This window comes from Thamnophis sirtalis, unplaced genomic scaffold, assembly GCF_051295495.1.
Source record: "Thamnophis sirtalis isolate CommonGarterSnake01/CBP01778 unplaced genomic scaffold, rThaSir2_p1.2 scaffold_5, whole genome shotgun sequence".
Taxonomy (NCBI): Eukaryota; Metazoa; Chordata; class Lepidosauria; order Squamata; family Natricidae; genus Thamnophis; species Thamnophis sirtalis.
In genome coordinates, this window is record NW_028261385.1 from 57,367,649 (window position 1) to 57,393,874 (window position 26,226).

The 26,226-nt window shown below is 43.8% G+C and overlaps 1 protein-coding gene across 1 annotated transcript in view; it reads right to left on the minus strand.

Moving 5' to 3' along the window:
* Positions 1–7,260: 7,260 nt before the first annotated feature.
* The window catches only part of LOC148045389 (maestro heat-like repeat family member 5), a 75,757-nt gene continuing 56,791 nt past the window's right edge, over positions 7,261–26,226 (minus strand). The window contains exons 26-35 of the mRNA XM_087716198.1: positions 16,990–17,106; positions 16,363–16,512; positions 14,412–14,531; positions 13,077–13,156; positions 12,408–12,543; positions 10,703–10,798; positions 9,430–9,565; positions 8,442–8,560; positions 7,967–8,116; positions 7,261–7,419 (exon numbers count right to left, since the gene is read on the minus strand). Of these exons, the coding sequence (XP_087572324.1) occupies positions 7,261–7,419; positions 7,967–8,116; positions 8,442–8,560; positions 9,430–9,565; positions 10,703–10,798; positions 12,408–12,543; positions 13,077–13,156; positions 14,412–14,531; positions 16,363–16,512; positions 16,990–17,106 (1,263 nt within the window). The remainder of the gene's footprint in view (positions 7,420–7,966; positions 8,117–8,441; positions 8,561–9,429; positions 9,566–10,702; positions 10,799–12,407; positions 12,544–13,076; positions 13,157–14,411; positions 14,532–16,362; positions 16,513–16,989; positions 17,107–26,226) is intronic.

The window sequence follows — 26,226 nt, forward strand, 5'->3', positions numbered from 1 at the left end:
ATGCGTGAATATGCATGCACGCCCCACACTCACATTGCTACCGAACCAATAGCAAAGGTAAGTGGATTTCAACCCTGATTTGTAGTATTCTAAAAGTGGATTTCACAATCCTTCCTATATCTTTTATTTGTGCAAGACTCTCAAAAGTCAACCAATGCGTGTATTATAAGCTTGGCCAAAATCAAGTATTTACACTCTCAGCAGATGATATCATTTTTTTTGTCCTTCATATGGCTCATAGATCAATCAATTTGCATGGCAGCCTTGCATATAATTATTCAACCTTCTGCCTGATCCTTTTTTAAGTAATGTATAATGTTTTAAATAAGTAGAAGAAACATTTATAGTTCAATAGAATTGCATTTTACATATCTTCCCACAAGTATACATGCATTCCAAGCAGTATTTTGAAGTGATTCATTCCATTCCAAAAATTTGTTCTCCTTTTTAGCAGGCTAAATCCTCCTGTAAACTGAGTAAAGAGATCTTCTTCTATTACTACTTCCCTGAACACTAAACATAATCTGTGCTTCACAGATGTGATAGATAAGGTGGACATTGAGCAACCCCGTTGCACCGCATGCATAAGGTGACCAGATTTTCAGATTGGTAAAGAGGGACACCTTTGACCGGGGGAGGGGGGGGCTTGATTAAAAATTTTATATGGAGCAACAAAAATTTTCATACAACGCAAAAATAGTATTGTAATATTTTTTTTATTTCAGCATAACTACAATTTACAAATATAAATTGTAACTGTTGCCAAACATCAAAATTTTGATCACGTGACCATGAGGATGCTGCAATGGTCACTAAGTGTGAAAATGGTCACTAAGTGTGAAAAATGGTCATCAGTCACTTTTTTCAATGCCATTGTAACTTTGGTCACTATACCATATATTTGTCTAAGACAATTTTAAAAAAGGATTCTATCCAAAATAAATTGAAGTGAAACCATTTTTAAAAATTCTATGCACAATACTTTGACATATATTGTGCATAGAATTTTTTAAAATAGTTTTACTTCAATTTATTCTGTGTGGATTCTTTTTTTAAATTGTCTTAGACTATTTTAAAAAAGATTCTATCCAAAATACAAAATACCAGCTGCAGTTATTCACTTAAGAACTGTGGCAAGAAAGGTGATATAATGGGCTTAGTGACCAAAGTTACAATGGCATTTTAAAAAGTGACTGATGACCATTTTTAACACTTAGCGACCATTTTCACACTTAGCGACCGTTGCAGCATCCTCATGGTCACACGATCAAAATTTTGATGTTTGGCAACAGATTCATATTTATGATGGTTTCAGTGTCCTGGGATAATATAATCACCTTTTGACAAAGTCAAATGGGGAAACCAGATTCACTTATGTTACTAACGTATCAGCTGCAGTTATTCACTTAAGAACTGTGGCAAGAAAGGTGGTATAATGGGCTTAGTGACCAAAGTTACAATGGCATTTAAAAAAGTGACTGATGACCATTTTTAACACTTAGCGACCATTTTCACACTTAGTGACCATTGCAGCATCCTCATGGTCACACGATCAAAATTTTGATGTTTGGCAACAGATTCGTATTTATGATGGTTTCAGTGTCCTGGGGTAATATAATCACCTTTTGACAAAGTCAAATGGGGAAACCAGATTCACTTATGTTACTAACTTATCAGCTGCAGTTATTCACTTAAGAACTGTGGCAAGAAAGGTGGTATAATGGGCTTAGTGACCAAAGTTACAATAGCATTTAAAAAAGTGACTGATGACCATTTTTAACACTTAGTGACCATTTTCACACTTAGCGACCGTTGCAGAATCCTCATGGTCACACAATCAAAATTTTAATGTTTGGCAACAGATTCGTATTTATGATGGTTTCAGTGTCCTGGGGTCATATAATCACCTATTGACAAAGTCAAATGGGGAAACCAGATTTACTTATGTTACTAATGTATCAGCTGCAGTTATTCACTTAAGAACTGTGGCAAGAAAGGTAGTATAATGGGCTTAGTGACCAAAATTACAATGGTATTGAAAAAAGTGACTGATGACCATTTTTCACACTTAGTGACCATTTTCACACTTAGCGACCGTTGCAGCATCCTCATGGTCACGTGATCAAAATTTTGATGTTTGGCAACAGTTACAATTTATATTTGTAAATTGTAGTTATGTTGAAATAAAAAAAATATTACAATACTATTTTTGCATTGTATGAAAATTTTTGTTGCTCCGTATAAAATTTTTAATCAAGTCCCCACCCCCAGTCAAAGGTGTCCCTCTTTACTGAAAATCTGGTCACCTTGCTTTTTAGGATGCTGTCTAGATTTGCCATAGCCTTCCTCCCCAGGAGCAAGCATCTTTTAATTTCTTGGAATTGGGTATGTCTAGTTTAATGAAAAGAAGGACCGAGGTATTGTATTGTGGTTGCTGCAATTAATATACTTAATAACTCCATTTTTATTCTTTATTTTTTAATAATAATTTTTATAATAGTTGCTCCTGTTTTTGTAATTACTGTTTTATATTACTATTTTAGTGGATTGTTGTCACCCCTGAGAGTCATTTCTATTGAGATGTACACATTTGAACAATAAATGTATTTATTTTCATATTTAAGGAAAGGCATCATCTATAAACTAAGCAAAGGTGTAGCTTCCAAGATGTGGCCTTGAGATCTTGACGTTGGTGGGAATCTACTCAGAGATTAATTGAGGAAAGCTTAATAACAGGGAGTTCTTAACTTAAATCCACACAGAATAAAACTATTTTAATAAATCCTATGCACAATAAATAAAATATTATTTTAAAATACATTAAAAAAGAAAAGAAAAAACCCCACTTACCAGTAGGCAGACACTCCAAGTCAATCCATAATGATGTAGATGTTTATACGAAGAACTGAGCAAATTAAAATGGTTAAATAGTCCCAGGGAAATATTTTTCAAAGAAAAAAGAAGAGCACCATTTTCCCACATGAGCAGACCTCCAAACTCTGTGCCCCTCCCCTCCGGAAAATTCAGGAAGTAACAGTCTTTCCCTCTCTAGCCAGGTGTTTCCTGCAGCTCTATGGTAATGGGTCATTTTTTCTTATAAAAGTGAGTAAAAAGGGCCATGGGGGGGGGTCCGTTTTCTTGCTTTAAAGTTTTAATATCTTCAATGAAAGTACTGAGACAAAGAGAGAAGTTAGTTAGACAGGGTGTCTTTTGTCTTGCCCCGGTTAGGATTTCTTGCCCCGGTTAAGATTTCTTAATCAAATCCACTGGGCTTTCAACATGATGCCAGAAAAAAATCGGGACTTTTTTAAAATGTGGAGGGACAAGGGACAAATTGTTATAAAGCGTGATTGTCACACTGAAATCGGGGCGTCTGATCACCTTACCCATGCATAACCAGTCTAGAGAATAATAGGGTGGGGCCTGATATGAACTGAATCCCAGACAGTGGTGGGATTCAAATTTTTTTACTACTGGTTCTGTGGGCATGGCTTGGTGGGTGTGGCAGGGGAAGGATACTATAAAATCTGCAGTCCCACCCCACTCTATGGGAAGGCTACTTGAAAATCCCCATTCCCTCCCAATCAGCTGGGACTCAGGAGGCAGAGACTAGGGTAGGGGCAGTCAGAGGTAGTATTTATACAGGTTCTCCGAACTACTCAAAATTTCCGCTACCGGTTCTCCAGAACTGGTCAAAACTTGCTGAATACCACCTCTGATCCCAAAGTGGCTTGACTTGCTGTTCTGCTCAGGGACACAGGTGTAACAAGGGACAAGAGTTGTCAGGGAGAGTGGGCTGGAAATAACAGCAGATATTTCCAAAACTGCTAGCTACCAAATCACAGAAAGAACAGTACTGTACAGTCTAGGATTTGGCTGGTGATTGCAGACACTTTAGGTAAGAAATTTCAGGGACTTTTCTCTAGAACACGGTATTTTCTTTTCAAAATCGCCTTAAGTGCTGAAGGCAATGGATGTTCTTATTCAGAACAAAGATTTATTTTCAAAAACTGCTTAAACACCAAAGGCAAGGTCTTTTCTCACACGGAACAAAGTATTATTTTCAAGCCCTGCTTAAGTGCTGAGAGCAAGAATTGTTCTAAGAACAGTTTTATTTTCAAAATCTGCTTATTGATCCAGTCCAGGATTTCCTTAGAGTTGTGCTTCCAAAATCTGTGACACATAAAAAGGCAGTTTGAAGCAGGGATCCTCGTTTCATCCTAATGTTTTTGACCTCAGTTCCCATCACCTTCAGTGAGCAAGGCCAGTGATAAGGAGATGGAGGAACTGAAGCCTAAAACAGTTGGAACGAATCATGTTGTTTAGCCGTATTTTAGATACTGAGCCTTTAATACTATTACATCATGACTTGAATAGGCATTCCAATAGAAAATAATATGAGTTTTAGTTCAATTTTTAACACTGGCTACTTATTCTTGCAGTTTTTCTGAAGCACAAAATCCTATAAGTCTATTCTTTGAGATAGAAAAATCATGTTTTATATTAATCCAAAAATGAATTACAAAATGAATCCTTGGCATTATCAGCAGAAATGTCTTTTTTATCTGCTCACAGGACTTGCCTGTTATCCTATTTATTTTAAGACAGTTGTTATAGTTAAATCTTGTCACTTTTAGTGACTGCTGTGCCAAAAAAATCTTTTGTTTTTTAACCTTTTTGTTTGAAACGTAGTAAGGAAAATCACTTATTTGTATTGCTTAACATCCCCAATGGTCATTAGTTCTTATTATGCTCTTCCTAAGTCCTTCTTCATCCTTTATAAAATGACATTCTTGAGCTCAAAAATGTTATAAGCCCCAGATGATTTGTTTTTAGCTTGAGCCTGGGAGAAAAAGATAAGGGGACAAAACTATAATCTGAAACAACTGGTTTTATTGACTTGCCACTTTTCCTTCTCTACCTCAGTGTGTGGGTGGGTGTGCGCCCACGCACATGCACACATATATGGGTTAATCAATCAACTAACCATCACAATGGTAAAAAACGATTACATATATTGGTGCTTAAAATATGTACACGTTTCTCAAATAAAAGCAAATGAATAAACAGTAAACAAGTGTTGTACCTATCTCATGCCATATTCTAATGACAAAAAATCTATACATTCTAGAACTAATCATGTTATTGAAAAAAATAGAATCTTTCTTCATGTACATTACTAGTTTATTCTAGAACAAAGAACCTATGCCCATGGGTTTTATATGTTCTTGTTTAAAAGAACTAGAAGTTTTAATTCCATTCAAAGTGTTTGCATAAGACCTTAAAATTTCAGTAAGAAGATAAAACTAGCTATACAAAATAGGAAGATGAAATTAAATAAGACAAGGTCATGTCAGAACTTGAAAATAAAATAAAATTTGACTTCTTTACGGGTAATAAGAATAATAAATCATAACCTATTTAGAATAGCTAAAGCTTTAATAAAATGTCTCCCAGTGTTCTTAGCTGTCTAGATAATAGATGACAGTAGCCACACATTAACAAATATTTTAATTCTGAAGCAGTAATGACAAAAGAAAAACATTTTTGTTCTAAAAAGGCAGCACTATACAACATAAACATGCAGCCAATTCTCCCTGAGTCATAAACCTATATATATTTGTTTGCTTGTTTATTTGTATCCCACCCTTATATAGACAATATTTGAGGCATATATATACTATTTTGATATAGTGAGAGGAAACAATCACAATTATGTTCAATTTTACAATATTAATGAGAGTAGTGAGGTCTACGAATGTGGGGAATGTCCCATATTTGTTCTGGGATAAGCCTGAGGACATCCCACAACAGTAGTAGCCATCAAGAAGCAATACTCAATACAACTGCAATCTGATCATTGTAGAGAGTACCAAGATAAATGTGAACAGCTCTTAGCTAAGAGCCTGTATTTCTTTGTTCTCACAGGAGTTTGCTGGATATATTTGGGGAAGCCATGATCATTTTTTGATTTTCAGACACGACCCTCAATCTGAGGTGACCTCCCCATCACAAGACCCTCACTTGATATGACCTTCACCTGGTCCATCAGAAGACCCTTCACAAGATCCTCACCTGACACAACCCTCAATCTGAGGTGACCTCCCCATCACAAGACCCTCACTTGATATGACCCTCACCTGGTCTATCAGAAGACCCTTCACAAGATCCTCACCTGACACAACCCTCAATCTGAGGTGACCTCCCCATCACAAGACCCTCACTTGATATGACCCTCACCTGGTCTATCAGAAGACCCATCACAAGATCATCACCTGACATGACCCTCAATCTGAGGTGACCTCCCCATCACAAGACCCTCACTTGATATGACCCTCACCTGGTCCATCAGAAGACCCATCACAAGATCATCACCTGACATGACCCTCAATCTGAGTTGACCTCCCCATCACAAGACCCTCACTTGATATGGCCCTCACCGCGTCCATCACAAGACCCATCACAAGATCCTCACTTGACATAACCAGTTCCACCACAAAACCACGTTCGATTAAAGCGCGCTTGACGAAACCGCATAGCTGACATCATCAACAGGGCGACAACAGCGCGGAGACAGAAGCACGCTGTAAAAGCTAAACCTAAAATTAACCCCTAAACCTAAACCTAACCCCCCTAAACCTAATCCTAAACCTAACCCCAAACCTAACCCTTAACCTAACCCTAAACCTAACCCTAAACCTAACCCTTAACCTAACCCTAAACCTAATCCTAACCCTTAACCTAACCCTAACCCTAACCCTTAACCTAACCCTAAACCTAACCCTAACCCTAAACCTAACCCTAAACCTAACCCTAAACCTAACCCTAAACCTAACCCTTACCTTAAGTTGAATCGGCTTGCTTTCAAAGCGCTATTTAAAGGACCCTTCTTTCTCCGCGCTTGCTGTTGTCGCCTGTTGATGACATCAGCGACGCAGTTTAATCGGGTGCGACTTAGTCGAGCGTGGTTTTGTCATGCCACGGACATAACCCACATCTGATGTGACCTCTCCATCACAAGACCTACTGACCACACCATGCCCTTACAAGCAGAAGATCACCAGCACTGGCATCCCTTAAACTCTGCTAAAGATGTTACCTTGCCTGTTAACAAAACATTTGCAAACCAAAGCAGAAGCTCAGAGAATCAACTTCCACCCTCTTCCTCCACCTGAGCTACAGGGATTCGCTCCATCGCAAAGGATTGAGAGACTCTGAGGAATCCAAGACAACAGGAGGCCCATCTCCTTGAAGTTCTTCTTACTCATCACAGCCAACGGAGGATTCCAGCAATATGTCCACAACTCGGTTGACCCTCTTGGAGGCCAAGTGACATACGGCCTTGAGGGTGAGGTCTTTCGTTGCTGGGTGGGTAATATTCGGGAGACGGTGGTAGATCTCCTTCAAGATCATGGGTATCTATGGCAAAAGAGAGATTGGAGGATGAGATTCAGTGTTGGTCTCCATTGGAGATGCAGTAGGGACGATAACTCCCACTCATTGGGGGAAATAAATTGGCCCCCACAATGTCAACGTTTGCCCTACATATTTTAAAAACTCAATTTTTTTAAAAAAAACCTCCTGATTTGTCCAGCTGCCTGTGATATTTTATTTATTGGTTTATTTTAGGAGATTTATATTGCCGCCTATTCACACATGACGACTCAAGGTGGCTGACAAAGCCATAAAAACACCTGGAGCCTTCACCACTGCCACATTGGCTCACCAAATGTTATTTTTCATGAAAGAAATATGTCTCCTTTGTTTTGCCCTTACCTTCTTCTGGGAGGTTTGGATAACTTTCTCAACAGCCCTAAGATCACTCAGTGGCCTCCCATCCAGCCTTAGCCGCCTTAAAACCAGCAGAAGTGTCATCACTGAGCCAACAAGGTCTCAGCCATTCTCATCTTTGTTTTCTACAAAATCTCCTACATCCCTTTTGCTCCAAACCCTGCAATGTCCTTACTTCCTCCATATCCATGCCACACTCCACTAGGATGGCATTGAGGAGCAGCCCCACAGACTGAGACATGTTCTTGTCCATGTGTGTCAAAGCCTCCAGGGTTTCCAAGATCAGCTGCATTAGCTGCAATGGGCTGAGATGCTCCCCAAAGGCCTATCGGAGAGAAGGAAAGGAGACCATGCACAGATGCATTAGAGCTTTGACGCCCTTCTCTTGAGACTTTGACCCAGATTGGGGGACAGCACACCATGTAGAGATGCAGCCTTATTCCATGTCCTCCATCAGGTGGGATTCGGATGGGGGTCAAAGAAGCCAACATGGCATCTGCCCTTTCTTCCTCCTAGGCATTGGGGGGAGGGGTACCCAAAGCCCAACCTTGGGGGATGCCATCCCCACTGTGAGATTGACTCCTTTGAGGCTCTCCAGGTCAGGAGGAGGAGCAAAAGGAAGCCAGGCCAAAGGCTGATCCAAAACATACCTTCGCCATTTTGGAGATGTTGTTGTGGAAGATCCCAGAGCCCGAAACAAAGAAATCCTCCCTCTGCCAATGTACAATGTTGCCCTTTTTGTGCTTCTGTTTCTTGTCCATTTCTTTTGCTTGGGAGAGAGGGGAAAAAACCACAAGGTCAGATTTTTGCCTTCGGAACCTGGGAACTTCCTTTGTCTGACGTCCAGTTTAGTCATTGCAAGAGAAGAGAAGATCTGGAGTTCAGGGTTGACCTGAGGGGTCCCTGGTGCTCTCTGACATAGGGGGTTTCCTTGCAGGTGTTTCATTGCCCAACTAGGGAACGTCATCAGGGGGGATGACCATCAATACTTATGGAAGCACAGAGAAATGATCACTCCTTCAGGTACTGATGATGTTACCTAGTTGGGTCAGGAAAGTCAAGAAGAAAACCACCAAGCTCAGAGAGCACCAAGGGCCCCACAGTCGTTCTCCTCCTCTTCCTCCTGCTCCCTTTTCCCTCTCGCTTTCCTACTTTCTCGTTACCTCCTCCTCCTTTCCCTCTCGTCTTCCTCCCCCAGTCTCTCCTCCTCCTCCCCCTCATCATCTTCCTCTCCCTCGCTTCCTCTCTCTTCACTCCCTTCTCATCTCCTCCTCCACTTGCTGCTTCTCTTCATCCTCCTTCTCCTCCCTGTCTTCCTTTCTCCCTCTCCTTGCTCCCTGCCCCTCTCTTCATCGTTCCTTCTCTCTCTCTCTCTCTTCTTCTTCCTCCTCCTCCTCCTCCTCCTCCTCCTCCTCCTCCTTTCTAACTGACTCACTCAACGTGAAAATAGCCTTCTTAAAAGGACCCCTGGCCCTGAATAATGCCAATATCAACTGCCAATTCCAGGCATCTCTGCTAAGCCCAACGACCCAATGTTTCTTGGCTAAGCCACAGACTGTGCCACCCAATTCTCTCCTGGGCAGGGAGCATCCCTGGTCTTCTTGCAGCAAATCAACCCTTGGAGTCCAAAGTTCTCACCCATTTTGCTCATGAGGAGGTGGTACAGGTGGTAGGCAGCCTCTGTGGACGTCTGGCCAACTTCTGGGCTGGTGTCGCCAAAGTGCAGGGCCAGCAAAGCCAACAGCTGTCCCAGCAAAGAAAAGTCAGCTGTGGTCTAAAGAAAGGAAGGGAAAAGGAGGGGAAAGAGGAGAAGGGGAGGGGGCTCATGCAGCTTTCAGCTGGCTGAAATCAGGGAATAAGAACCATGGAACCACAGAATCTTAGATACACAGAATGTTAGAATCATAGAATTATCAAATATTTGAATCTTAGAATCTTTGAATCATTGAGTCATAGAATGTTTGAGTCTTAAAATTTTAAATTGATAGAATCTCAGAATTGTAATAATCTTAAAATTATAATTATATAATCTTTGAATAATAGAATATTTGAATCATCAAATCTTTGATTCTTCAAATCATATAATCATACCATCACAGAATCTTAAAATCATAATCTTTGAATCCTCAAATCTTAGAATCTTTGAATCACAGAACCTGAGAATTACAGGATCTTTGAATCGCAGAATCTTTGAATCACAGAATCTGAGAATTACAGAATCTCAGAATCTTTGAATCACAGAACCTGAGAATCTCAGAATCTTTGAATCAGAGAACCTGAGAATTACAGAATCTCAGAATCTTTGAATCACGGAACCTGAGAATTACAGAACCTCAGAATCTTTGAATCACAGAACCTGAGAATTTCAGAATCTCAGAATTTTTGAATCACAGAACCGGAGAATTACAGAATCTCAGAATCTTTGAATCACAGAACCTGAGAATTACAGACTCTCAGTATCACAGCATGACAGAATCACAGTTGCTGGAAGGGACTGTGGAGGTCTTCTCCTCCAACCCTATGCTCAAGCAGGACTCCTTGTATCCTCCTGGTCACATCCCAATGGTGCTTTTCCCAAAAGGCAGCTGGACTTTCTTGGGGGTTTTCCTTTCTTTGAAAACATTTTGCTTCTCATCCCAAAGGGAGACTTACGTCAAAATTGATGTTGTCCAAAACGAACTTAAGGACATGCTTGGCGCTCTTGAGGGCTCTCTCTCTCTTTTGTGGCTCTTGGGACAGTCGATCCAGGGGTTTGTGTGCTACCAGGGGAAATGAAGGAGAAGGAGAAAAGGAGGAATGGGTCATTCCCAGTTGGAAGAGCCACAGACTCCACATGGAAACAGAAGGGCCAAATCCAGCCTGAACATCTGGCTGACCAGGCGACCCACCCCAAGAAAGGATCTCTCTTTACCGTCAGGATCTCCTGCAGGGCACCCAAATTGGGAGCCTCAGACAGCAATCCAGTCAGCATGTTGTTGCAGGCGCTGGCTCTCTGCTGATAGAAATCCTTTAAAAAGGAGAAAATGTCAGAAGGAAGGAGGGGCGTCAAGGAAGGAACGGCTCCTGAAAGAATCACTTTGGTTGTTAAGTTGGTCACATGGTTGTTAAGTGAATCTAGCTTCCCTTTTACTAGTCAGAAGGTCACAGAAAGGGGGGTCATGTGACCCTAGAATACTCCGACCGTCATAAATCTGATTCAGTTGCTAAGCATGTGAATTCTGAGGATTATCTGAGACTACCTAGGAATCATAGCTAGTCCCTGCAGACCAGTGACATGCGGTGAGGTTTATGGCTGGTGAGGCAAGCGGGCAAAAGCCGCCCTATGTCTGCCGCCCTATGTCTTCCAGCAGTGGGGCTTCAGCAGGGCTTTCGGTGCTGTGACCGCCACAGCTGCGGGGATTTGGCAGGATGCGTCCCACTCTATGGCAGACACAGCGGCAGGGCTTTAAAGCCACGGCGCTGTCTCCGCCATAGAGGAAAAACTTCCTTAGACCAATGGAAGACTTTAAAAGCAGAGAAGACCTATAGAAAGCTTCAAAGAATCAATGCTGGATGGAACCAAAGCCACCCTGCCACCCCGGCACTAGAGGCAAAAGCCACTCAGCCGCTATGTCCAAAAGCCCTGCCAGCCGCTATGTCCCACATAAAAAATAAAGTGCCAGCCTGGGCGCCAGCAGAGGCGGGTACAACACACACACACACACACTACTTACAATAATACAATTACTTACAAATACATTAATTTTGAATTCTTTCCCTTTCCTCTGACCCACATCCTTTTCCAGCTATTTCACAATCACAGAGGATTTCAACTCTGCTCTTGCCTGCCATGATGAAGATTTAAAAATGTAAAAAGAAAAAGGCAAGAACTGCTGAGGTCAGGCTGGGTTAGTTGCTGCCAGAGCCTCCAATGGATGAGTCTGCTTAACTCTTTAAAAAAAGCCTCTAAAAAAGTGCCCTCTACAGGAGGAGGCGAGAGAACCACGTGCCTCATCTACATAAGGAATTTTTCAGCTTTTAACCCTTGCTTAACTCTGCTCGAGTGATCATAAAGATAGACTAAATGAGGCATGTGGTTCTCTCACCTCCTCCTGTAGAGGGCACTTTTTAAGAGGCTTTTTTAAACAGTTAAGCACTAAGCAGAGTCATCCACTGTGACTCTGGCAGCAACTACCTCAGCCTTTTTCCTTTTTTTTTCTTTTCATGATGACAGTGGTGAGGTCCTGCCTCCTCTGACTGCATGTCACCTTTGCAGACCATGGTTTCTCTGCCCCACCATGTCCCTTCTTTTGTTGGAGGGCAAAGAGAGGAGATGGGAATTGGTCTTGAGAAGATCCTTCAACCAGAAGAAAAAAGAGAAGTAGAGGAAGAGGGAAAAGATGGGGAGGAAAAACGCCTGGAGATGTTTAGGGCTTCAAAATAGGGACTCCTGGGATCCAGAAACGTACAACGAGAAGGGGAAGCAGACTTTCAAGACCAAAGAGGAAGGGACAACCCAAGGGGATCTTTGGCTCGAGGGATGGATCCAGGGCTGTTAAGGAGATCAGGAATCCTGTTCACTGCATCCTTGTTTCCAGGTGGATCCCCTACTGCTTTGCTCCATCTGGACTGCTCACCTGAGAGTGAGATGATGGGGGTTGGCTATCTGTTTTCATTGTGGACACTTTGATAGCTGGCAACGAAAACACCTTCTGGATGCTTTGGTTGACCACTTCAGACCTCACCTTGGAGTTCAAGGAGGGCTTCATATGGCTGATGAAAGACAAGAAAAGAGGGAGGTGTGAGGAGATCCTAGACTCAGGGGGCTAAAAGGGATCTTGGAGGTTTTCTACTCCAACCCTTGCTTGATGGTCCTTAAACCATTTCAGTCATATGGTTGTCCTCTCTTTTCATGAAAACCTTGAGTAATGGGGAGCCCACAACTTTTGGAGGAAAACCCTTCCACTTATTGATTGTTCTCAGTGGAAGGGTATGTCTTCTGGATATCTCCCTCCCTCCCTCTCTCTCCCTCTCTCTCTCTCACTCACTCACTCACTCTTTCTCTCACTCTCTTACTCCATCCATCTATTCATCCATCCATCTATCCACCCACCCACCACAGCCCTGATGTGTCCCTCAATGAAATGGAGTTTGACACACACACACACACACACACACACACACACACACACACACACACACAGATGTTCTAGAGCACTGGGACTTGGCATGGAAATCCCATCACTTGGTCCAACTCCAAGTTCCTCCCCAGCTGGTGGGAAGATGAGTGTGGTGCAGGTACTTACCTCATGCAGGTGATGGTGGTGATGGCTTGATGGAGAATTATGATGGACAGGGGTCTCGCGGGCTCATCTTCAATGACTTCCTGAAAGGTGAATGAAAAACATGTAAGGAAGCTCCTGAGATGTGGCCACCATCCGGATGGCACTATTCCCATCTCTAGGCCTTTTCTGGTTGACACAGGAAGTCCTCAACTTACAACTGCTCACTTAGCCACCATAAAGTTATGATGGATCTCTCCAGGATCCCTCTTAGAACCAAGGAGAAATTTCCCGACAGAACAATTAATCAGTGGAACAACTTTCCTCCAGAAGTTGTAAATGCTCCAACACTGGAAGTTTTAAGGAAGAGATTGGATAGCCATTTGTCTGAAGTGGTGTAGGGTTTCCTGGCTGGACTAGAGGACCTCCAAGGTCTCTTCCAACTTTGTTCTTCTAATTCTAACACTTATGACCCAGATTTGAAGTCCTGAGAGACTCTTCTTCCTCAGGGATCAGAGGATCATATTTTGGTCGCTTGGCAACCGGCCTGCATTGATGGCAGTTTGCAGTGTCTCCTGACCATGGTTTAAGTCAGGGATGGGTAACTAGGGCCTCACTACGACCTGTGAACTTCAACTCCCAGAATCCCTGAGGGCCGGAGAATTCTGGGAGTTGAATCCACCGCTCTTAAAGTTATACAATTCCGCCCTCTGCCATTCTGGACATTGGCTCTGTAGTTTCTTCTAGAAAGTCTCAATGCCTTTTTTCTTCTTTCTTCCCCTAATTTCCCATTTCTATTTGTCATTCTACTTTATATATTAAATATCTGTCTATCTATCTGTCTCTCCTTCTCTCTCTCTCACTATCCATCCATCCATCCATCCATCCATCCATCCATATCTATCTATCTATCTATCTATCTATCTATCTATCTATCTATCTATCTATCTATCTATCTATCTATCTATCTATCTACCCACCCATCTATCTATCTATCATCATAGGCAGGGGGTTGGACTAAAAGACCTCCAAGGTCCCTTCCAACTCTACTATTGTATTGTATTGTATTGTATCTATTTTTTTGTCTGTCTGTCTCTCTCGGGATATAAAAATAAACACCAATAAAAAAACAATGGGGAAGCCTGTTTCATGAAACAACTGTGTGACTAATTTAACGGCAGTGATTCAGCTAACAACGGTGGAAAGAGAAGTCATACAATGGGGCAGAATTCACTTAACAGCCATCCCACTTTGCAACAGAATCATTTGGGGCCCAATTGATTGGAATTCAATACAGTTCAAATTCTCTTTCAAACCTAAATGCGCTCAGAAGCACCTGCCCCGCCTCTCCCCACTTACAATGACCTTGATGACCAATTCCTGTTTCTCAGGTAGATGGAGGTCTTGCCTCCTGTTGAAGGCAGCCACTTTGGTGATCATGATGATGGACCTCATGAAGGCTTTCTTCAGGCCTGCGTCCTGGGAAACCCAAGTGGGAAGAGGGTGAGGTGAGAATACACCAGGAGGAAGAGAGTGCATCTATTTATTTCAATCTTTATGTAGCTGACCGTCTTTCCTTGAACTCTGGGGGTCTCCCAATCAAAATACCCCTTGGACATTCTAGGTTCTAGTCCCACCTTAGGCATGAGAGGCAGCTGAGAGACTTTGGGCCAATCACCAAGAGATGGAGAGTTCTAGTCCTGCCTTAGGCATGAGAGGCAGCTGAAAGACTTTGAGCCAAATCACCAAGAGATGGAGAGTTCTAGTCCTGCCTTAGGCATGAGAGGCAGCTGAGAGACTTTGGGTGAATCACCAAGAGATGGAGAGTTCTAGTCCCGCCTTAGGCATGAGAAGCAGCTGAGAGACTTTGGGCCAATCACCAAGAGATGGAGAGTTCTAGTCCCACCTTAGGCATGAGAGGCAGCTGAGAGACTTTGGGCCAATCACCAAGACATGGAGAGTTCTAGTCCCGCCTTAGGCATGAGAGGCAGCTGAGAGACTTTGGGCCAATCACCAAGACATGGAGAGTTCTAGTCCTGCCTTAGGCATGAGAGGCAGCTGAGAGACTTTGGGCCAATCACCAAGACATGGAGAGTTCTAGTCCTGCCTTAGGCATGAGAGGCAGCTGAGAGACTTTGGGCCAATCACCAAGACATGGAGAGTTCTAGTCCCGCCTTAGGCATGAGAGGCAGCTGAGAGACTTTGGGCCAATCACCAAGAGATGGAGAGTTCTAGTCCCGCCTTAGGCATGAGAGGCAGCTGAGAGACTTTGGGCCAATCACCAAGAGATGGAGAGTTCTAGTCCCGCCTTAGGCATGAGAGGCAGCTGAGAGACTTTGGGCCAATCACCAAGACATGGAGAGTTCTAGTCCCACCTTAGGCATGAGAGGCAGCTGAGAGACTTTGGGCCAATCACCAAGACATGGAGAGTTCTAGTCCTGCCTTAGGCATGAGAGGCAGCTGAGAGACTTTGGACCAATCACCAAGAGATGGAGAGTTCTAGTCCTGCCTTAGGCAGGAGAGGCAGCTGAAAGACTTTGAGCCAAATCACCAAGAGATGGAGAGTTCTAGTCCTGCCTTAGGCATGAGAGGCAGCTGAGAGACTTTGGGTGAATCACCAAGAGATGGAGAGTTCTAGTCCCGCCTTAGGCATGAGAAGCAGCTGAGAGACTTTGGGCCAATCACCAAGAGATGGAGAGTTCTAGTCCCGCCTTAGGCATGAGAAGCAGCTGAGAGACTTTGGGCCAATCACCAGGAGACTGTGAGTTCTAGTCCCGCCTTCAGCATGAGAGCCAGCTGGGTGAGTCCACATCTGGCCCAGTTCTTCTCTCTCAATCCAACACACATCACAGGGTTGTTGTGGTTATGTGAAAAGGAAGAAAGAGGATAATGCGCTGCCTTGAGTGTAATGAATGTGATATGACCATAGATAAAGAAACCCCTAGCATTTCATCATCTCCAGGGCAATTGGAACAAGAAGCAGATCTGAATGGGAGGCATAACTAGGGGCTGGAGGTCACATGTTGAACCCAGATTCTCCGCAGCAACCTCTAAGACCTGCAGTCAGGTTGTCCTTGTTCACCAAAAGGGGATATTTGTAGCTCAGGGTTGAACTGTGGAGCCCTTGGTGCTCCCTGAGCTTGGTTGGTTTTTACAGACATTTCTTATATTTTTCCACCAGCAACTGAAATCCAGATAAGCCGAGATTAACCCCAGACAAACAAGGCAGCAGTAAACAACACATCAAGGAACTAGCAAAAGGAAAGCAACAGTCCTGCCAGCACTGACACGAGGGTAGAAACCAGCCTACCTTGTTTATGGTGGAGTACTGGATGAGAATTTCAGACACGATGGACTGGATGAAAACACCCAGGTCTTCAGGGGAGGCTCCCTGGGCTGCTTGTCCATAGCAGAGGATTGATGTTGTCCTAATCCTTCTGTCAGACAGATATTGTGAGTCCTGCCAGGACAAAAACGAGGGGGTCAAACTCTTTTCCCAAGCACCAGAAGACAAGACAAGAAGTCATGGATGGAAACAGATGGAGATTCTTAGTCATCCAGGTCATGGTCCCTTCTAGAATTGATGAAATGACCTAGTTGGGTCACGAAAGGTCTACATTTCTTGCAACCAAGCTCAGAGAACACCAAGGACCCCACAGTCTTCTTCTTCCTCCTCCTCCTCCTCCCCCCAAAAAAACTCCACAGTTCTCCTTCCCCCCTCCCTCCTCCTCCTCCCACTCCTCCCTCTCCTCCTCCTCTCCTATTCCCTTCTCCTCCCTTCCCCTCCCCTCTTCAAAACCTGTTCCCTTCTAAAACTGATGAAATGATCTAGTTGGGTCGCGAAAAGTGTACATTTCTTGTAACCAAGCTCAGAGAGCACCAAGGACCCCACAAAGTTGGAGGTCTCAGCCCCCACAGGCAGCCCACTCCCACTCACCTCTCTTTCTGTCTCGTCTGCAATTGAGATTGCCAGAAGCTTCTTGAGGTGATCTTTCACAAGGTCCTTCTGCTTGGTATTCCTCAATTTTAAGCCATAATATTTGTACAGATTTATCTGAAGGTTGGAAAAAGAGTTTGTGATTCTAAGGGAGCTCCACCCATTATCCAGGACAAGGAAGCACAGGACAAAGGATGATCAGAAAAGGAACAAGTGTGGTCAAGCACAGAGCCATTTCCAACTAAGCATGGCTTACTCGCCATGGCCCACTCAACAGAGAACAAGAGTTATACTAATAGCAGTGTTCCAATATCTCAGGGGTGGCCCCAAAGAAAAGGGAGTCAACCTATTCTCCAAGGGATCAGAAGTCAGGACAAGAAGCAATGGATGGAAACCTATCAAAGAGAGAACCAATCTAGAACTAAGTAGAAACTTCTTAGTGGAAGATCTTAGTAGAAGATCTCCGATGTCCCTTCCAACTCTCTTTATTATGTTATTCTGTGACTAATCAAGGAGAACTAAGGAGGAACTTCCTAACAATGAGGACAATTAACCACTGGAACAGTTTGCCTCCAGAAGTTGTGGGTGCTTCTTCACTAGAGATTTTTAAGAAGAGATTGGACAACCATTTGCCTGAAATGGAAAAGGGTTTTCTGCTTGAGCAAGGGGTTGGACTAGAAGATCTCTGAGGCCTCCTTCCAAGTCTGTAAATCTAATATTCATTTGTCTGTCTAATATCGAAGAAATGTGGAAATAAGCATCAAATAAAGGATGCCAAAGGAGAGAGAAAATGAAACGACAAACATTAAAATGATTTTTAACATTGGCTGAAGGAGCCGATTCCGTGACGAGACGACGCGCGATCTCAAAGCTCTGAGATTTCACTCGACACTTTTATTGCTGGGGGGGGGGGTCCAACTGACCTAAATCATCCTGAAGAGATGGTGAACAGGAAGATTACATCTTGCTGATCTCAGGGAAATAGCAAATCTCCGAGAAAAGCAAGGGGAAAGTCTTCGGTTGGCAATAAAAATTCCAGTCTATCAAGGCTGACAAAGTCAGGGCAATATGGAGGAGAAGTGTTAAGCTGGTAAGAAACTTTTATTGTTTTTTAAAAAACGGACTGCCTATAAAATTTTAAAACTAACTTAAATCAAAGAATAGAAGAACTTAGTGGTGATTTTGATTTTTGAATTGGTTCTGGACAGTGGTTATCTTACTTTCTAAATGTTATTTACATGGATTGATTCTAAGTAAACCTTTTCAAATGGATGGATTACTCTAACATTTCTTCTGACTGTCAGCTACAAATTGGCTGTTTACATCTCGACACTTTTATTGCTTGGCTGTTCTGGCTTAAGATCTGATAAGAGTGTACAGCTGTCCCTTTGTAGTTTGTTTTTACTTGTGAGTGTTTCAATCTTGCTGAGCTTCCAAGAAAAAATACAACTGCGTATAAACGATACTTCAAGCGATACTTTTAGCTTTGAAGAGGGTGTTTAATACAGAGGAAAGGATTGAGAGAAAATTGGACTATTTGGTGCATTTGGCAACAAAATGTGATGAAAAAACTGAGGATGTTCATCAAATACAAAATAAGAAGATGGAAATTCAAAAAATTGAAATGCAAGAGTTTGAACCTGTTGATATTCGTGGCAATTGGTTTATTTCTGAGGGAGGAAAGAATGGAATATTCGAAGAGAAATTAAATGGAGAGAAAACTTATTTCAAAGGACAGGACATAGAAGGAGAAGAAAGCTTTAAAGAACTTATGGACTATGAAATACTATTTGCAAAATATTTGATAACACTGCTGAGAATTAAAGATAAGCTGACAAAGGAAACAGAAGGAGGGCGTCAACATTATATGAGAGATACTACAAACAAGAACGTCAAAGAGGACTTCGTACAGACTTGTTTAAAAAAAGTTTGGAGAATTGGATCCACAAATGGCAGTAGATATAAGATTGTTTTGTTATTGGAGAGATACAGGTTGATAGAAGGAAGAGTATAATTCAAAATTTGCTAAACTTAGTTAAATCCAGTGATAATAGGTACAGTTAAATAAAAATTGATAATGATAGTAATGTATACAATGTTGAGCTATGATAAGTAATAATTGGATATGAGAAGGGAAGGTTAGAAATATTTTTGGACTATATATAAAGATTATTAATAACAATAATAAAAAACAAAATTAGACACAGTCAAGTTTTAACTAATAGGGGGAAAATGTTATGATATAGGATATAGTTAAATAAAGAAAGGATAATGATAATAAATTATATACATGGAGGATTAGAAAATTTTGGTATTAAATATTATGGATGTTTAGCTAAAACAGGATATGAGAATTTAATGTTAATGGAGGATTTTACAAATAAGTAAATGAAATGCCAGCATGTGTTTATGTATTAAATCTTGGTATATTTTAGGATGAAGGACGTTTAAATAACTATAGTCAAATAAAAGTGGAGGCATGATGATGGTAACATAATAAATATTTGAGTTAAGATATTTGAATTAATATGAATTATATTTGATGATGGTGGAAGAGATGCACAAAAGCCTTTTGTAACCAGCTGATACACTTTCTACAGTATGTAAAGAAGGAGGAGTTGTAAGTTTGTTTTGAAAATAAAATTAAAAAAATTTCAAAAAAATGATTTTTAACATTATTGGAAAGAATGAAATTGTTAAATTAACCCGTGGCTAGTCGGCCATGACTTGTAGGCAGTGGGGAGTTGGCCACAGCAAGTTGTCCTCTTCTGACCTTTGTCTAAGACAACTGCTATCCTTAAAGGGGAAAAGCTCAGCATATTTTACCTTGTCTTTAGACAAGAAGTGGGAAGGGCTTTGTTGTATTGAAGGTTTCTTGCTGATGGGCTGCAATCCACTCATTTCCCCCCACGGGGACTTTGTGGTCTGTAGGAATCTGCTGGGACAACAACAACAACAACAACAACAACAACAACAAAGAAGTTGTGAGGAAGTGAAGGAGCAGAGGAAGGAAGAGGTTTTTCTGTGTTTCCAAGGGGAGGGTTGGTCTCCCTTCTGCCTCAGGGTGCATTGGATCATTGATTCAACTTTTCTAGCTGGGACAGACACAAAGCACCTAAGAAGGACCATCCGGATTGCATCAGCTGGAGCCGAGAGAGCTTTTGAGAGGAACAGAAGGAAAAGCTCTGCCACAAATGGTGAGATGAAGAGCCTGGATTTTCTTCCTCTGTCTGGAATGGCCAGGACAAAAACCTGTCTCCAGAGGCTGGTAGTCCTTGATTTATTGTTGGGATCTGTCTGCCACAGTAGCCGAATCAGAGGGGGGGGAGGAGGCAGTGTGGGAGTCAGTGTCAGCATTGAAGCAACCTAGGAGCTCCAAGGGGGAAGAAGGAATGGAGCTGGCAGAGAGAGAGAGTGACAGGTGTGGAGCCTGGGCTCCAGCCCCCAGATGGAGACTCAACCGCCTCCAGGTCTGGAGGTGGCTGATGAGGAAGAGGAGGAATAGCTGGGCCCAGTGCCTGATGCATGGAAGCCCAGAAGGCAGAGGAGAGGAGAGCAGTGGAAATTTATGGGATGGAAGAGGCACCGCTGCTAGCAAAGCCCCACCCTAGCTCTGGGGGATAAGGGGGGGCGCGGAGATGAATAGGTGTGGCAGACATGTATGCATTTAAGTCAAAATAAAGCAAATTCAAGCAGCAACATCAAGGTCATCTCCAGGAGGACCTACAGTGTCCAGAGGGAGGGACTTCTACAAACTGCAAAATTGCTTAGTTGGGGAATGTGACTGATGACCCACCTTGAGGGAGGGGAAAACAGGATCAGAGCTAATGCGCAAAAAGTGAGGTCAGATTTGGTTTCACTTGGATGGGGCAGATATGAATCTCCTAATAAACAACTGGATTTCATTCAAAGGTTTGGTTGAGGCCCAGGATTTACTTAGGGCAGTGGTTCTCAACCTGTGGGTCAGGACCCTTTGACCCTTTCACAGGGGTCGCCTAAGACCATCGGAAAACACATATTTTCAATGGTCTTAGGAACCGAGACACCAATTTTATGGTTGGGGGTCACCACAACATGAGGAACTGTGTTAAAGGGTCGTGGCATTGGGAAGGTAGAGAACCACTGAATTAGGACATCAGTTGGAACCCTGACATAGGGAACATTGTCAGTACTACAAGGGAGTACAAGGTTTTCAGAGTGGAGGAGAAGAAGGGGAGGAAGGGGAGGAAGGGGAGGAAGGGGAGGAGGAAGGAGTGAGGGGGAGGAAAGAAGAGGGAGGGGGATGATGATGAGGTCTATGGGGTCCTTGATGGTCTCTGAGCTTGGTTGTTTTCTTGCAGACATTTCATGGCCCAACTATAGAACATCATCAGTGCTAGAATGGAGTGAAGTTTGCTCTCTGTTTATACACAATAGCTTGCCCTGAAAAATCAGGGAGCAAACATCACACTCACCAGCACTGATGATGTAGTTGGGTCATGAAATGTGTGCAACTAAAGAACCAAGTCCAGGGAGAACCAACGGCCCCATCTTCTTCTTCCTATCATATTCCCACAGGTGCAGGGTCCAGTTTTTGGATCATCGAGGGCCACTTTGCTCCGTCACCTGCATCGCCTGGGAGAAGGCCTGCAACTTCCATATCTTTGTTGATGACCTCTTGCCATCCCTGTTTTGGATGCCCATAAGGTCACCAGTCATTGACTTCCAGTTGGTAGGCAGTCTTGGCCACGGTGGAAGGTGCTGCTCTCAGGATGTGTCCTTATCAGCGGAGTCGGACTTCTCTCATCTTCTCTGTAATTGGTGCCACACCAAAATGTGGTTAAATGGTGTCATGTGTGATGTGGTCGCGAGGAGGTAATTGGCAGGAGGCGGTCTCTCAAGTATCTAGATCCACTACCATGAAGGGCTTTATGGGTGGTAAGTAGCACCTTGAAGCGCACCCAGAGATCGACAGGTAGCCAGCGCAGCTCGTGGAGGATAGGTGTTATGTGGGTGTACCGAGGTGCACCCACGATCGCTTGCGCGGCTGCATTCTGGACTTGCTGAAGTCGCCGGATGCTCCTCAAGGGCAGCCCCATGTAGAGCACGTTGCAGTATTCCAGCCTAGAGGTCACAAGGGCACGAGTGACTGTTGTGAGAGCCTCCCGGTTCAGGTAGGGTCGCAACTGGTGCACCAGGCGAATCTGTGCAAATGCCCCCCTGGTCACAGCTGATAAGTGGTGGTCGAAGGTCAGCTGTGGGTCCAGGAGGACTCTCAGATTGCGAACCCTGTCTCAGGGGTATAATGTCTGACCCCCCAGCCTGAGAGATGGGACACTAGCCAAGTTAGTGGGAGGGAAACACAACAGCCACTCGGTCTTATCCGGGTTGAGCACAAGCTTGTTAGCCCTCATCCAGTCCCTAACAGCTTCAAGGCCCCGGTTCATCACATCCACCGCTTCATTGAGTTGGCACGGGGCGGACAGATACAGCTGGGTATCATCCGCATATTGATGGTATGTTATCCCGTGCCACCAAATGATCTCGCCCAGCGGTTTCATGTAAATGTTGAAAAGTAGGGGGGATAAGACCGAACCCTGCGGCACTCCATATGTTAGGGGCCTAGGGGTCGATCTCTGCTCTCCAACTAACACCGACTGCAACCTGTCCGAGAGGTAAGAGGAGAACCACTGCAAAACAGTGCCTCCCACCCCCACCTCCCGCAGTCGTCGCAGAAGGATACCATGGTCGATGGTATCGAAAGCCGCTGAGAGGTCAAGGAGAACCAGGATGGAGGCGTGGCCTCCATCTCTGGCTCTCCAGAGATCATCGGTCAATGCGACCAAAGCGGTTTCTGTGCTGTAACCAGGCCTGAAGCCGGATTGGAAGGGGTCGAGATAGTCCATAAGTCGCCTGGGGCGGAACCACCTGGTCTCCGAAAGTCAAGCCTCAGTAGGCAGTGGTCTGACCATGACAGGGGTATGATCTCATTACCCCTCAGACCAAGATCACAAGTCCACTGCTCCGAGAGGAATATGAGGTCGAGCGTGTGACCCGCTGAGTGAGTTGGGCCCCGAATTACTTGGGTTAAGCCCATGGCTGTCATGGAAGCCATGAACTCCTGTGCCCCATCAGAGTGTTCACCGAGCGAAGGCAAATTGAAATCCCCCAGGACCATAAGCCTGGGGAACTCAATTGCTAGCTCGGCTACCGACTCGAGGAGCGAGGGGAGGGCTGCTGCAATGCTGTTGGGAGGCAGGTACGTTAACAGCAAGCCCACTTGACCCTTGAGGTCCAACTTCACCAGTAGGGACTCACACCCGACAAGCTCCGGAGCAGGGATCCTACGAGGTGCTAGAGACTCTCGGATAACAATAGCCACACCCCCACCCCTTCCCTGAGCTCTCGGCTGATGAAGCACCTGAAATCCTTCTGGGCACATCTCCACGAGGGGGACTCCTCCCTCCGGGCCCAGCCAGGTTTCAGTAATACATGCCAGGTCTGCCCTCTCGTCTAAAATTAAGTCCCGGACGAGGGGAGCCTTGTGAACTACAGACCTGGCATTTAGCGACAACAGCCTGAGGCCAGGGTCCTGATTACTCGCACCATCTGGCCTCGGAGTGGGACTCGTAGGGCCGGAAGGAGGGATCTCTGTGACGTAGCGAGCCCTCCTTCCCCGGTAATGGCCAGCCCTAAAGTCCCCGCCATATCTGCCCCTCCCCGTTACGACCATGATGCTCCGGCCCACTCCTGTGTCCGTGGTCCCCCCAACCACCCCAGTGACCCCCGCATTCCCCGGCAGGTCCTCTGAATCAAGCACACTATCAAGCATACTCATTCACTCACCCAGGCAGTGCCTACGTCGTAGTTAAAAACACAGAATACAACAATAATGGTAATAAAAAGTGGGATCATTCACTCAATTGCATACATATCACAAACATATCCCATACAAAGCAAGAGAAAAGAAGGAGAGAAAGAAAGAAAGAAAGATAGGTTGCGCAGCTGTTAGGATGCGAGTTCAGGCAAAGCCAAATGGCTCTCAGTGTTCAAGATGGTTAGAATAATTAGCGTCCAGTTATGGTCCAAAGAAGGTATACAGGGGAGTAACCCGTGTCCCCCTCTTCTACAGATCTGAAAGGGTCCAAAGAGTTTGGAGCAATTGAGGGAGCCAGGGGGCCTTCTTCCACAGGTGCTATCCCAGATAGAGCCCCAAGGGTAATGGCGGGTGATGATGGTGATAATGTTCAAAGCCAGGTGGGGGTGTGTGCCAGCGGGTCTAAAAATCCAGAGGCCGCGGCTAGAGGAGGCAAGATGTTGAAATGCCACAGTAGGGAAGCGCTAAATGGCAGGTGGAAAACACAAGGGGAGACCCCACCGCAACGAGGACGCCTGGGAGCCATTTCCGATCTCGCACATGCGCCAAATAGTCTTGACAAATGGCCTACAGAAAGGTTCAATTTTCAGCAACTCACACGGAAAAGCCTCGGCACTCCTGCCAGCCACGGCATTCTCAGGTGGCTATGATAGTTGTCAGTTGGCTATGATAGTTGTAGCAATCAAGTGAGGGGACCCCCCTCCTGGCAGCTGGGCTATAGTGGTCTTTCAGGCGCTGTTCACAGCAATCACGACGCTCCCAGCTGGTCTAGAGTCCCAGCGAACAAATAACATCTCAGGCAAAGTCTCCCAGTCAGCTGAGCCACATTAGTTCTCACAATGCCGGCTACAGCGTCTTCAGCATCTTTAGCACCTTTAAGCAAAGTTCAAAGAATAATACCACCTCACACCCGCCCCAATCTGTCACATAACACATCAGTGAGGTCTCACCAACACATCCAGGCTGCACTCATCCTTGCTCGCACCGTGTCATTTATGTCCCCTTTTGTTGTGGGGCACCAGTGGAACTGGCAGCAGAGTCGGACAGTGAGGAGATTGTGGAAAAACATGGGCCAGTCCTGGGGACTGAAGGAAGTTCACTGAAGCATTGGAGGTAGAGAAGGAGCTAGACAGCAGTGTGGCAGAGGAACAGCTGGAACCTTTTCCCAGTGTGTGCATGCACAGAGATGCCAGAAGACAAGAACTACTAAAAAAAACAGGGTGAACTTGGGAGTAAAGCCACATCTTGGAGGTGATTGGCAAATATTTTCATGTGTAATTTTCTATAAAATTCATCTTGGTTGTCATTAGGAGCATAAATTGCTACTAAAAGTATTTTCTTATTATTGCCCATAATTTCCACCATCAAAATTCTTCCATCATCATCTGTGTAGATTTGTTCTGCTGGGATTGTATCTTTGCTATACAAAACCACTCCTCTTTTCTTACATCTTGGCAACACAGTAAATATTTTCCCTAATTTTGGCTGCATCAGTATTTGTTCATGTTGCTTTTTAATATGTACTTCTTGTAGGCAGATTTTGTCCAATTTTAATTTCTGTAATTTATGAAATGTTTTCCTTCTTTTAATAGCCAAATTAAGTCCATTTATATTAATTGTAATCAATTTTTTCTTTTCCATATTTATATGGAAAAGTCTCCGTCTGATGAGCCAAGGTGGCGCAGTGGTTAAATGCAGCACTGCAGGCTACTGCTAGATCAGCAGTTCAGCGGTTCAAATCTCACCGGCTCAGGGTTGACTCAGCCTTCCATCCTTCCGAGGTGGGTAAAATGAGGATTGTTGGGGGCAATATGCTGACTCTCTGTAAACCGCTTAGAGAGGGCTGAAAGCCCTATGAAGCGGTATATAAGTCTACTGCTATTGCTATTGCTATACTTTATAAGAAGGATTTACTGCTCTAGTAGATCTCGGTTCTTGTTGTTCTCTAAGGTCAATGCTGCCTACCGCACCTTCTTCTTTCTGTACTCCTCTTGGAGTACAATTAGTGGTTTTTCTTTTCCTGTCTCCTCATCTTTCCCTCTCAAATGTTCTGCATAGAATAGTTCTGCTCTCACAGTTGAATCTATTCTGTATCTTTGTCCTTGCCATACAAACATGAGACCTTCTGATATCAGCCATCTATAATTAACAACTTTTTAAAGTAAAATTTTAGTCACAAATTGGTATTCTCTTCTTTTCTTTCACTCTTCTTGGTACTTGTTTCAAAACCGCAATCTCCTTATTTTTAATTCCAGTCTTTTGTCTCTTGCCTTCTCTAATATTTGTGTATTAATTGCTTTTTTAGTAAATCTTATATGAACTTCTCTTGGGAGATTGTTTCTCACTGCATATCTTATATAGACTCAAAACATCTTGTCTAT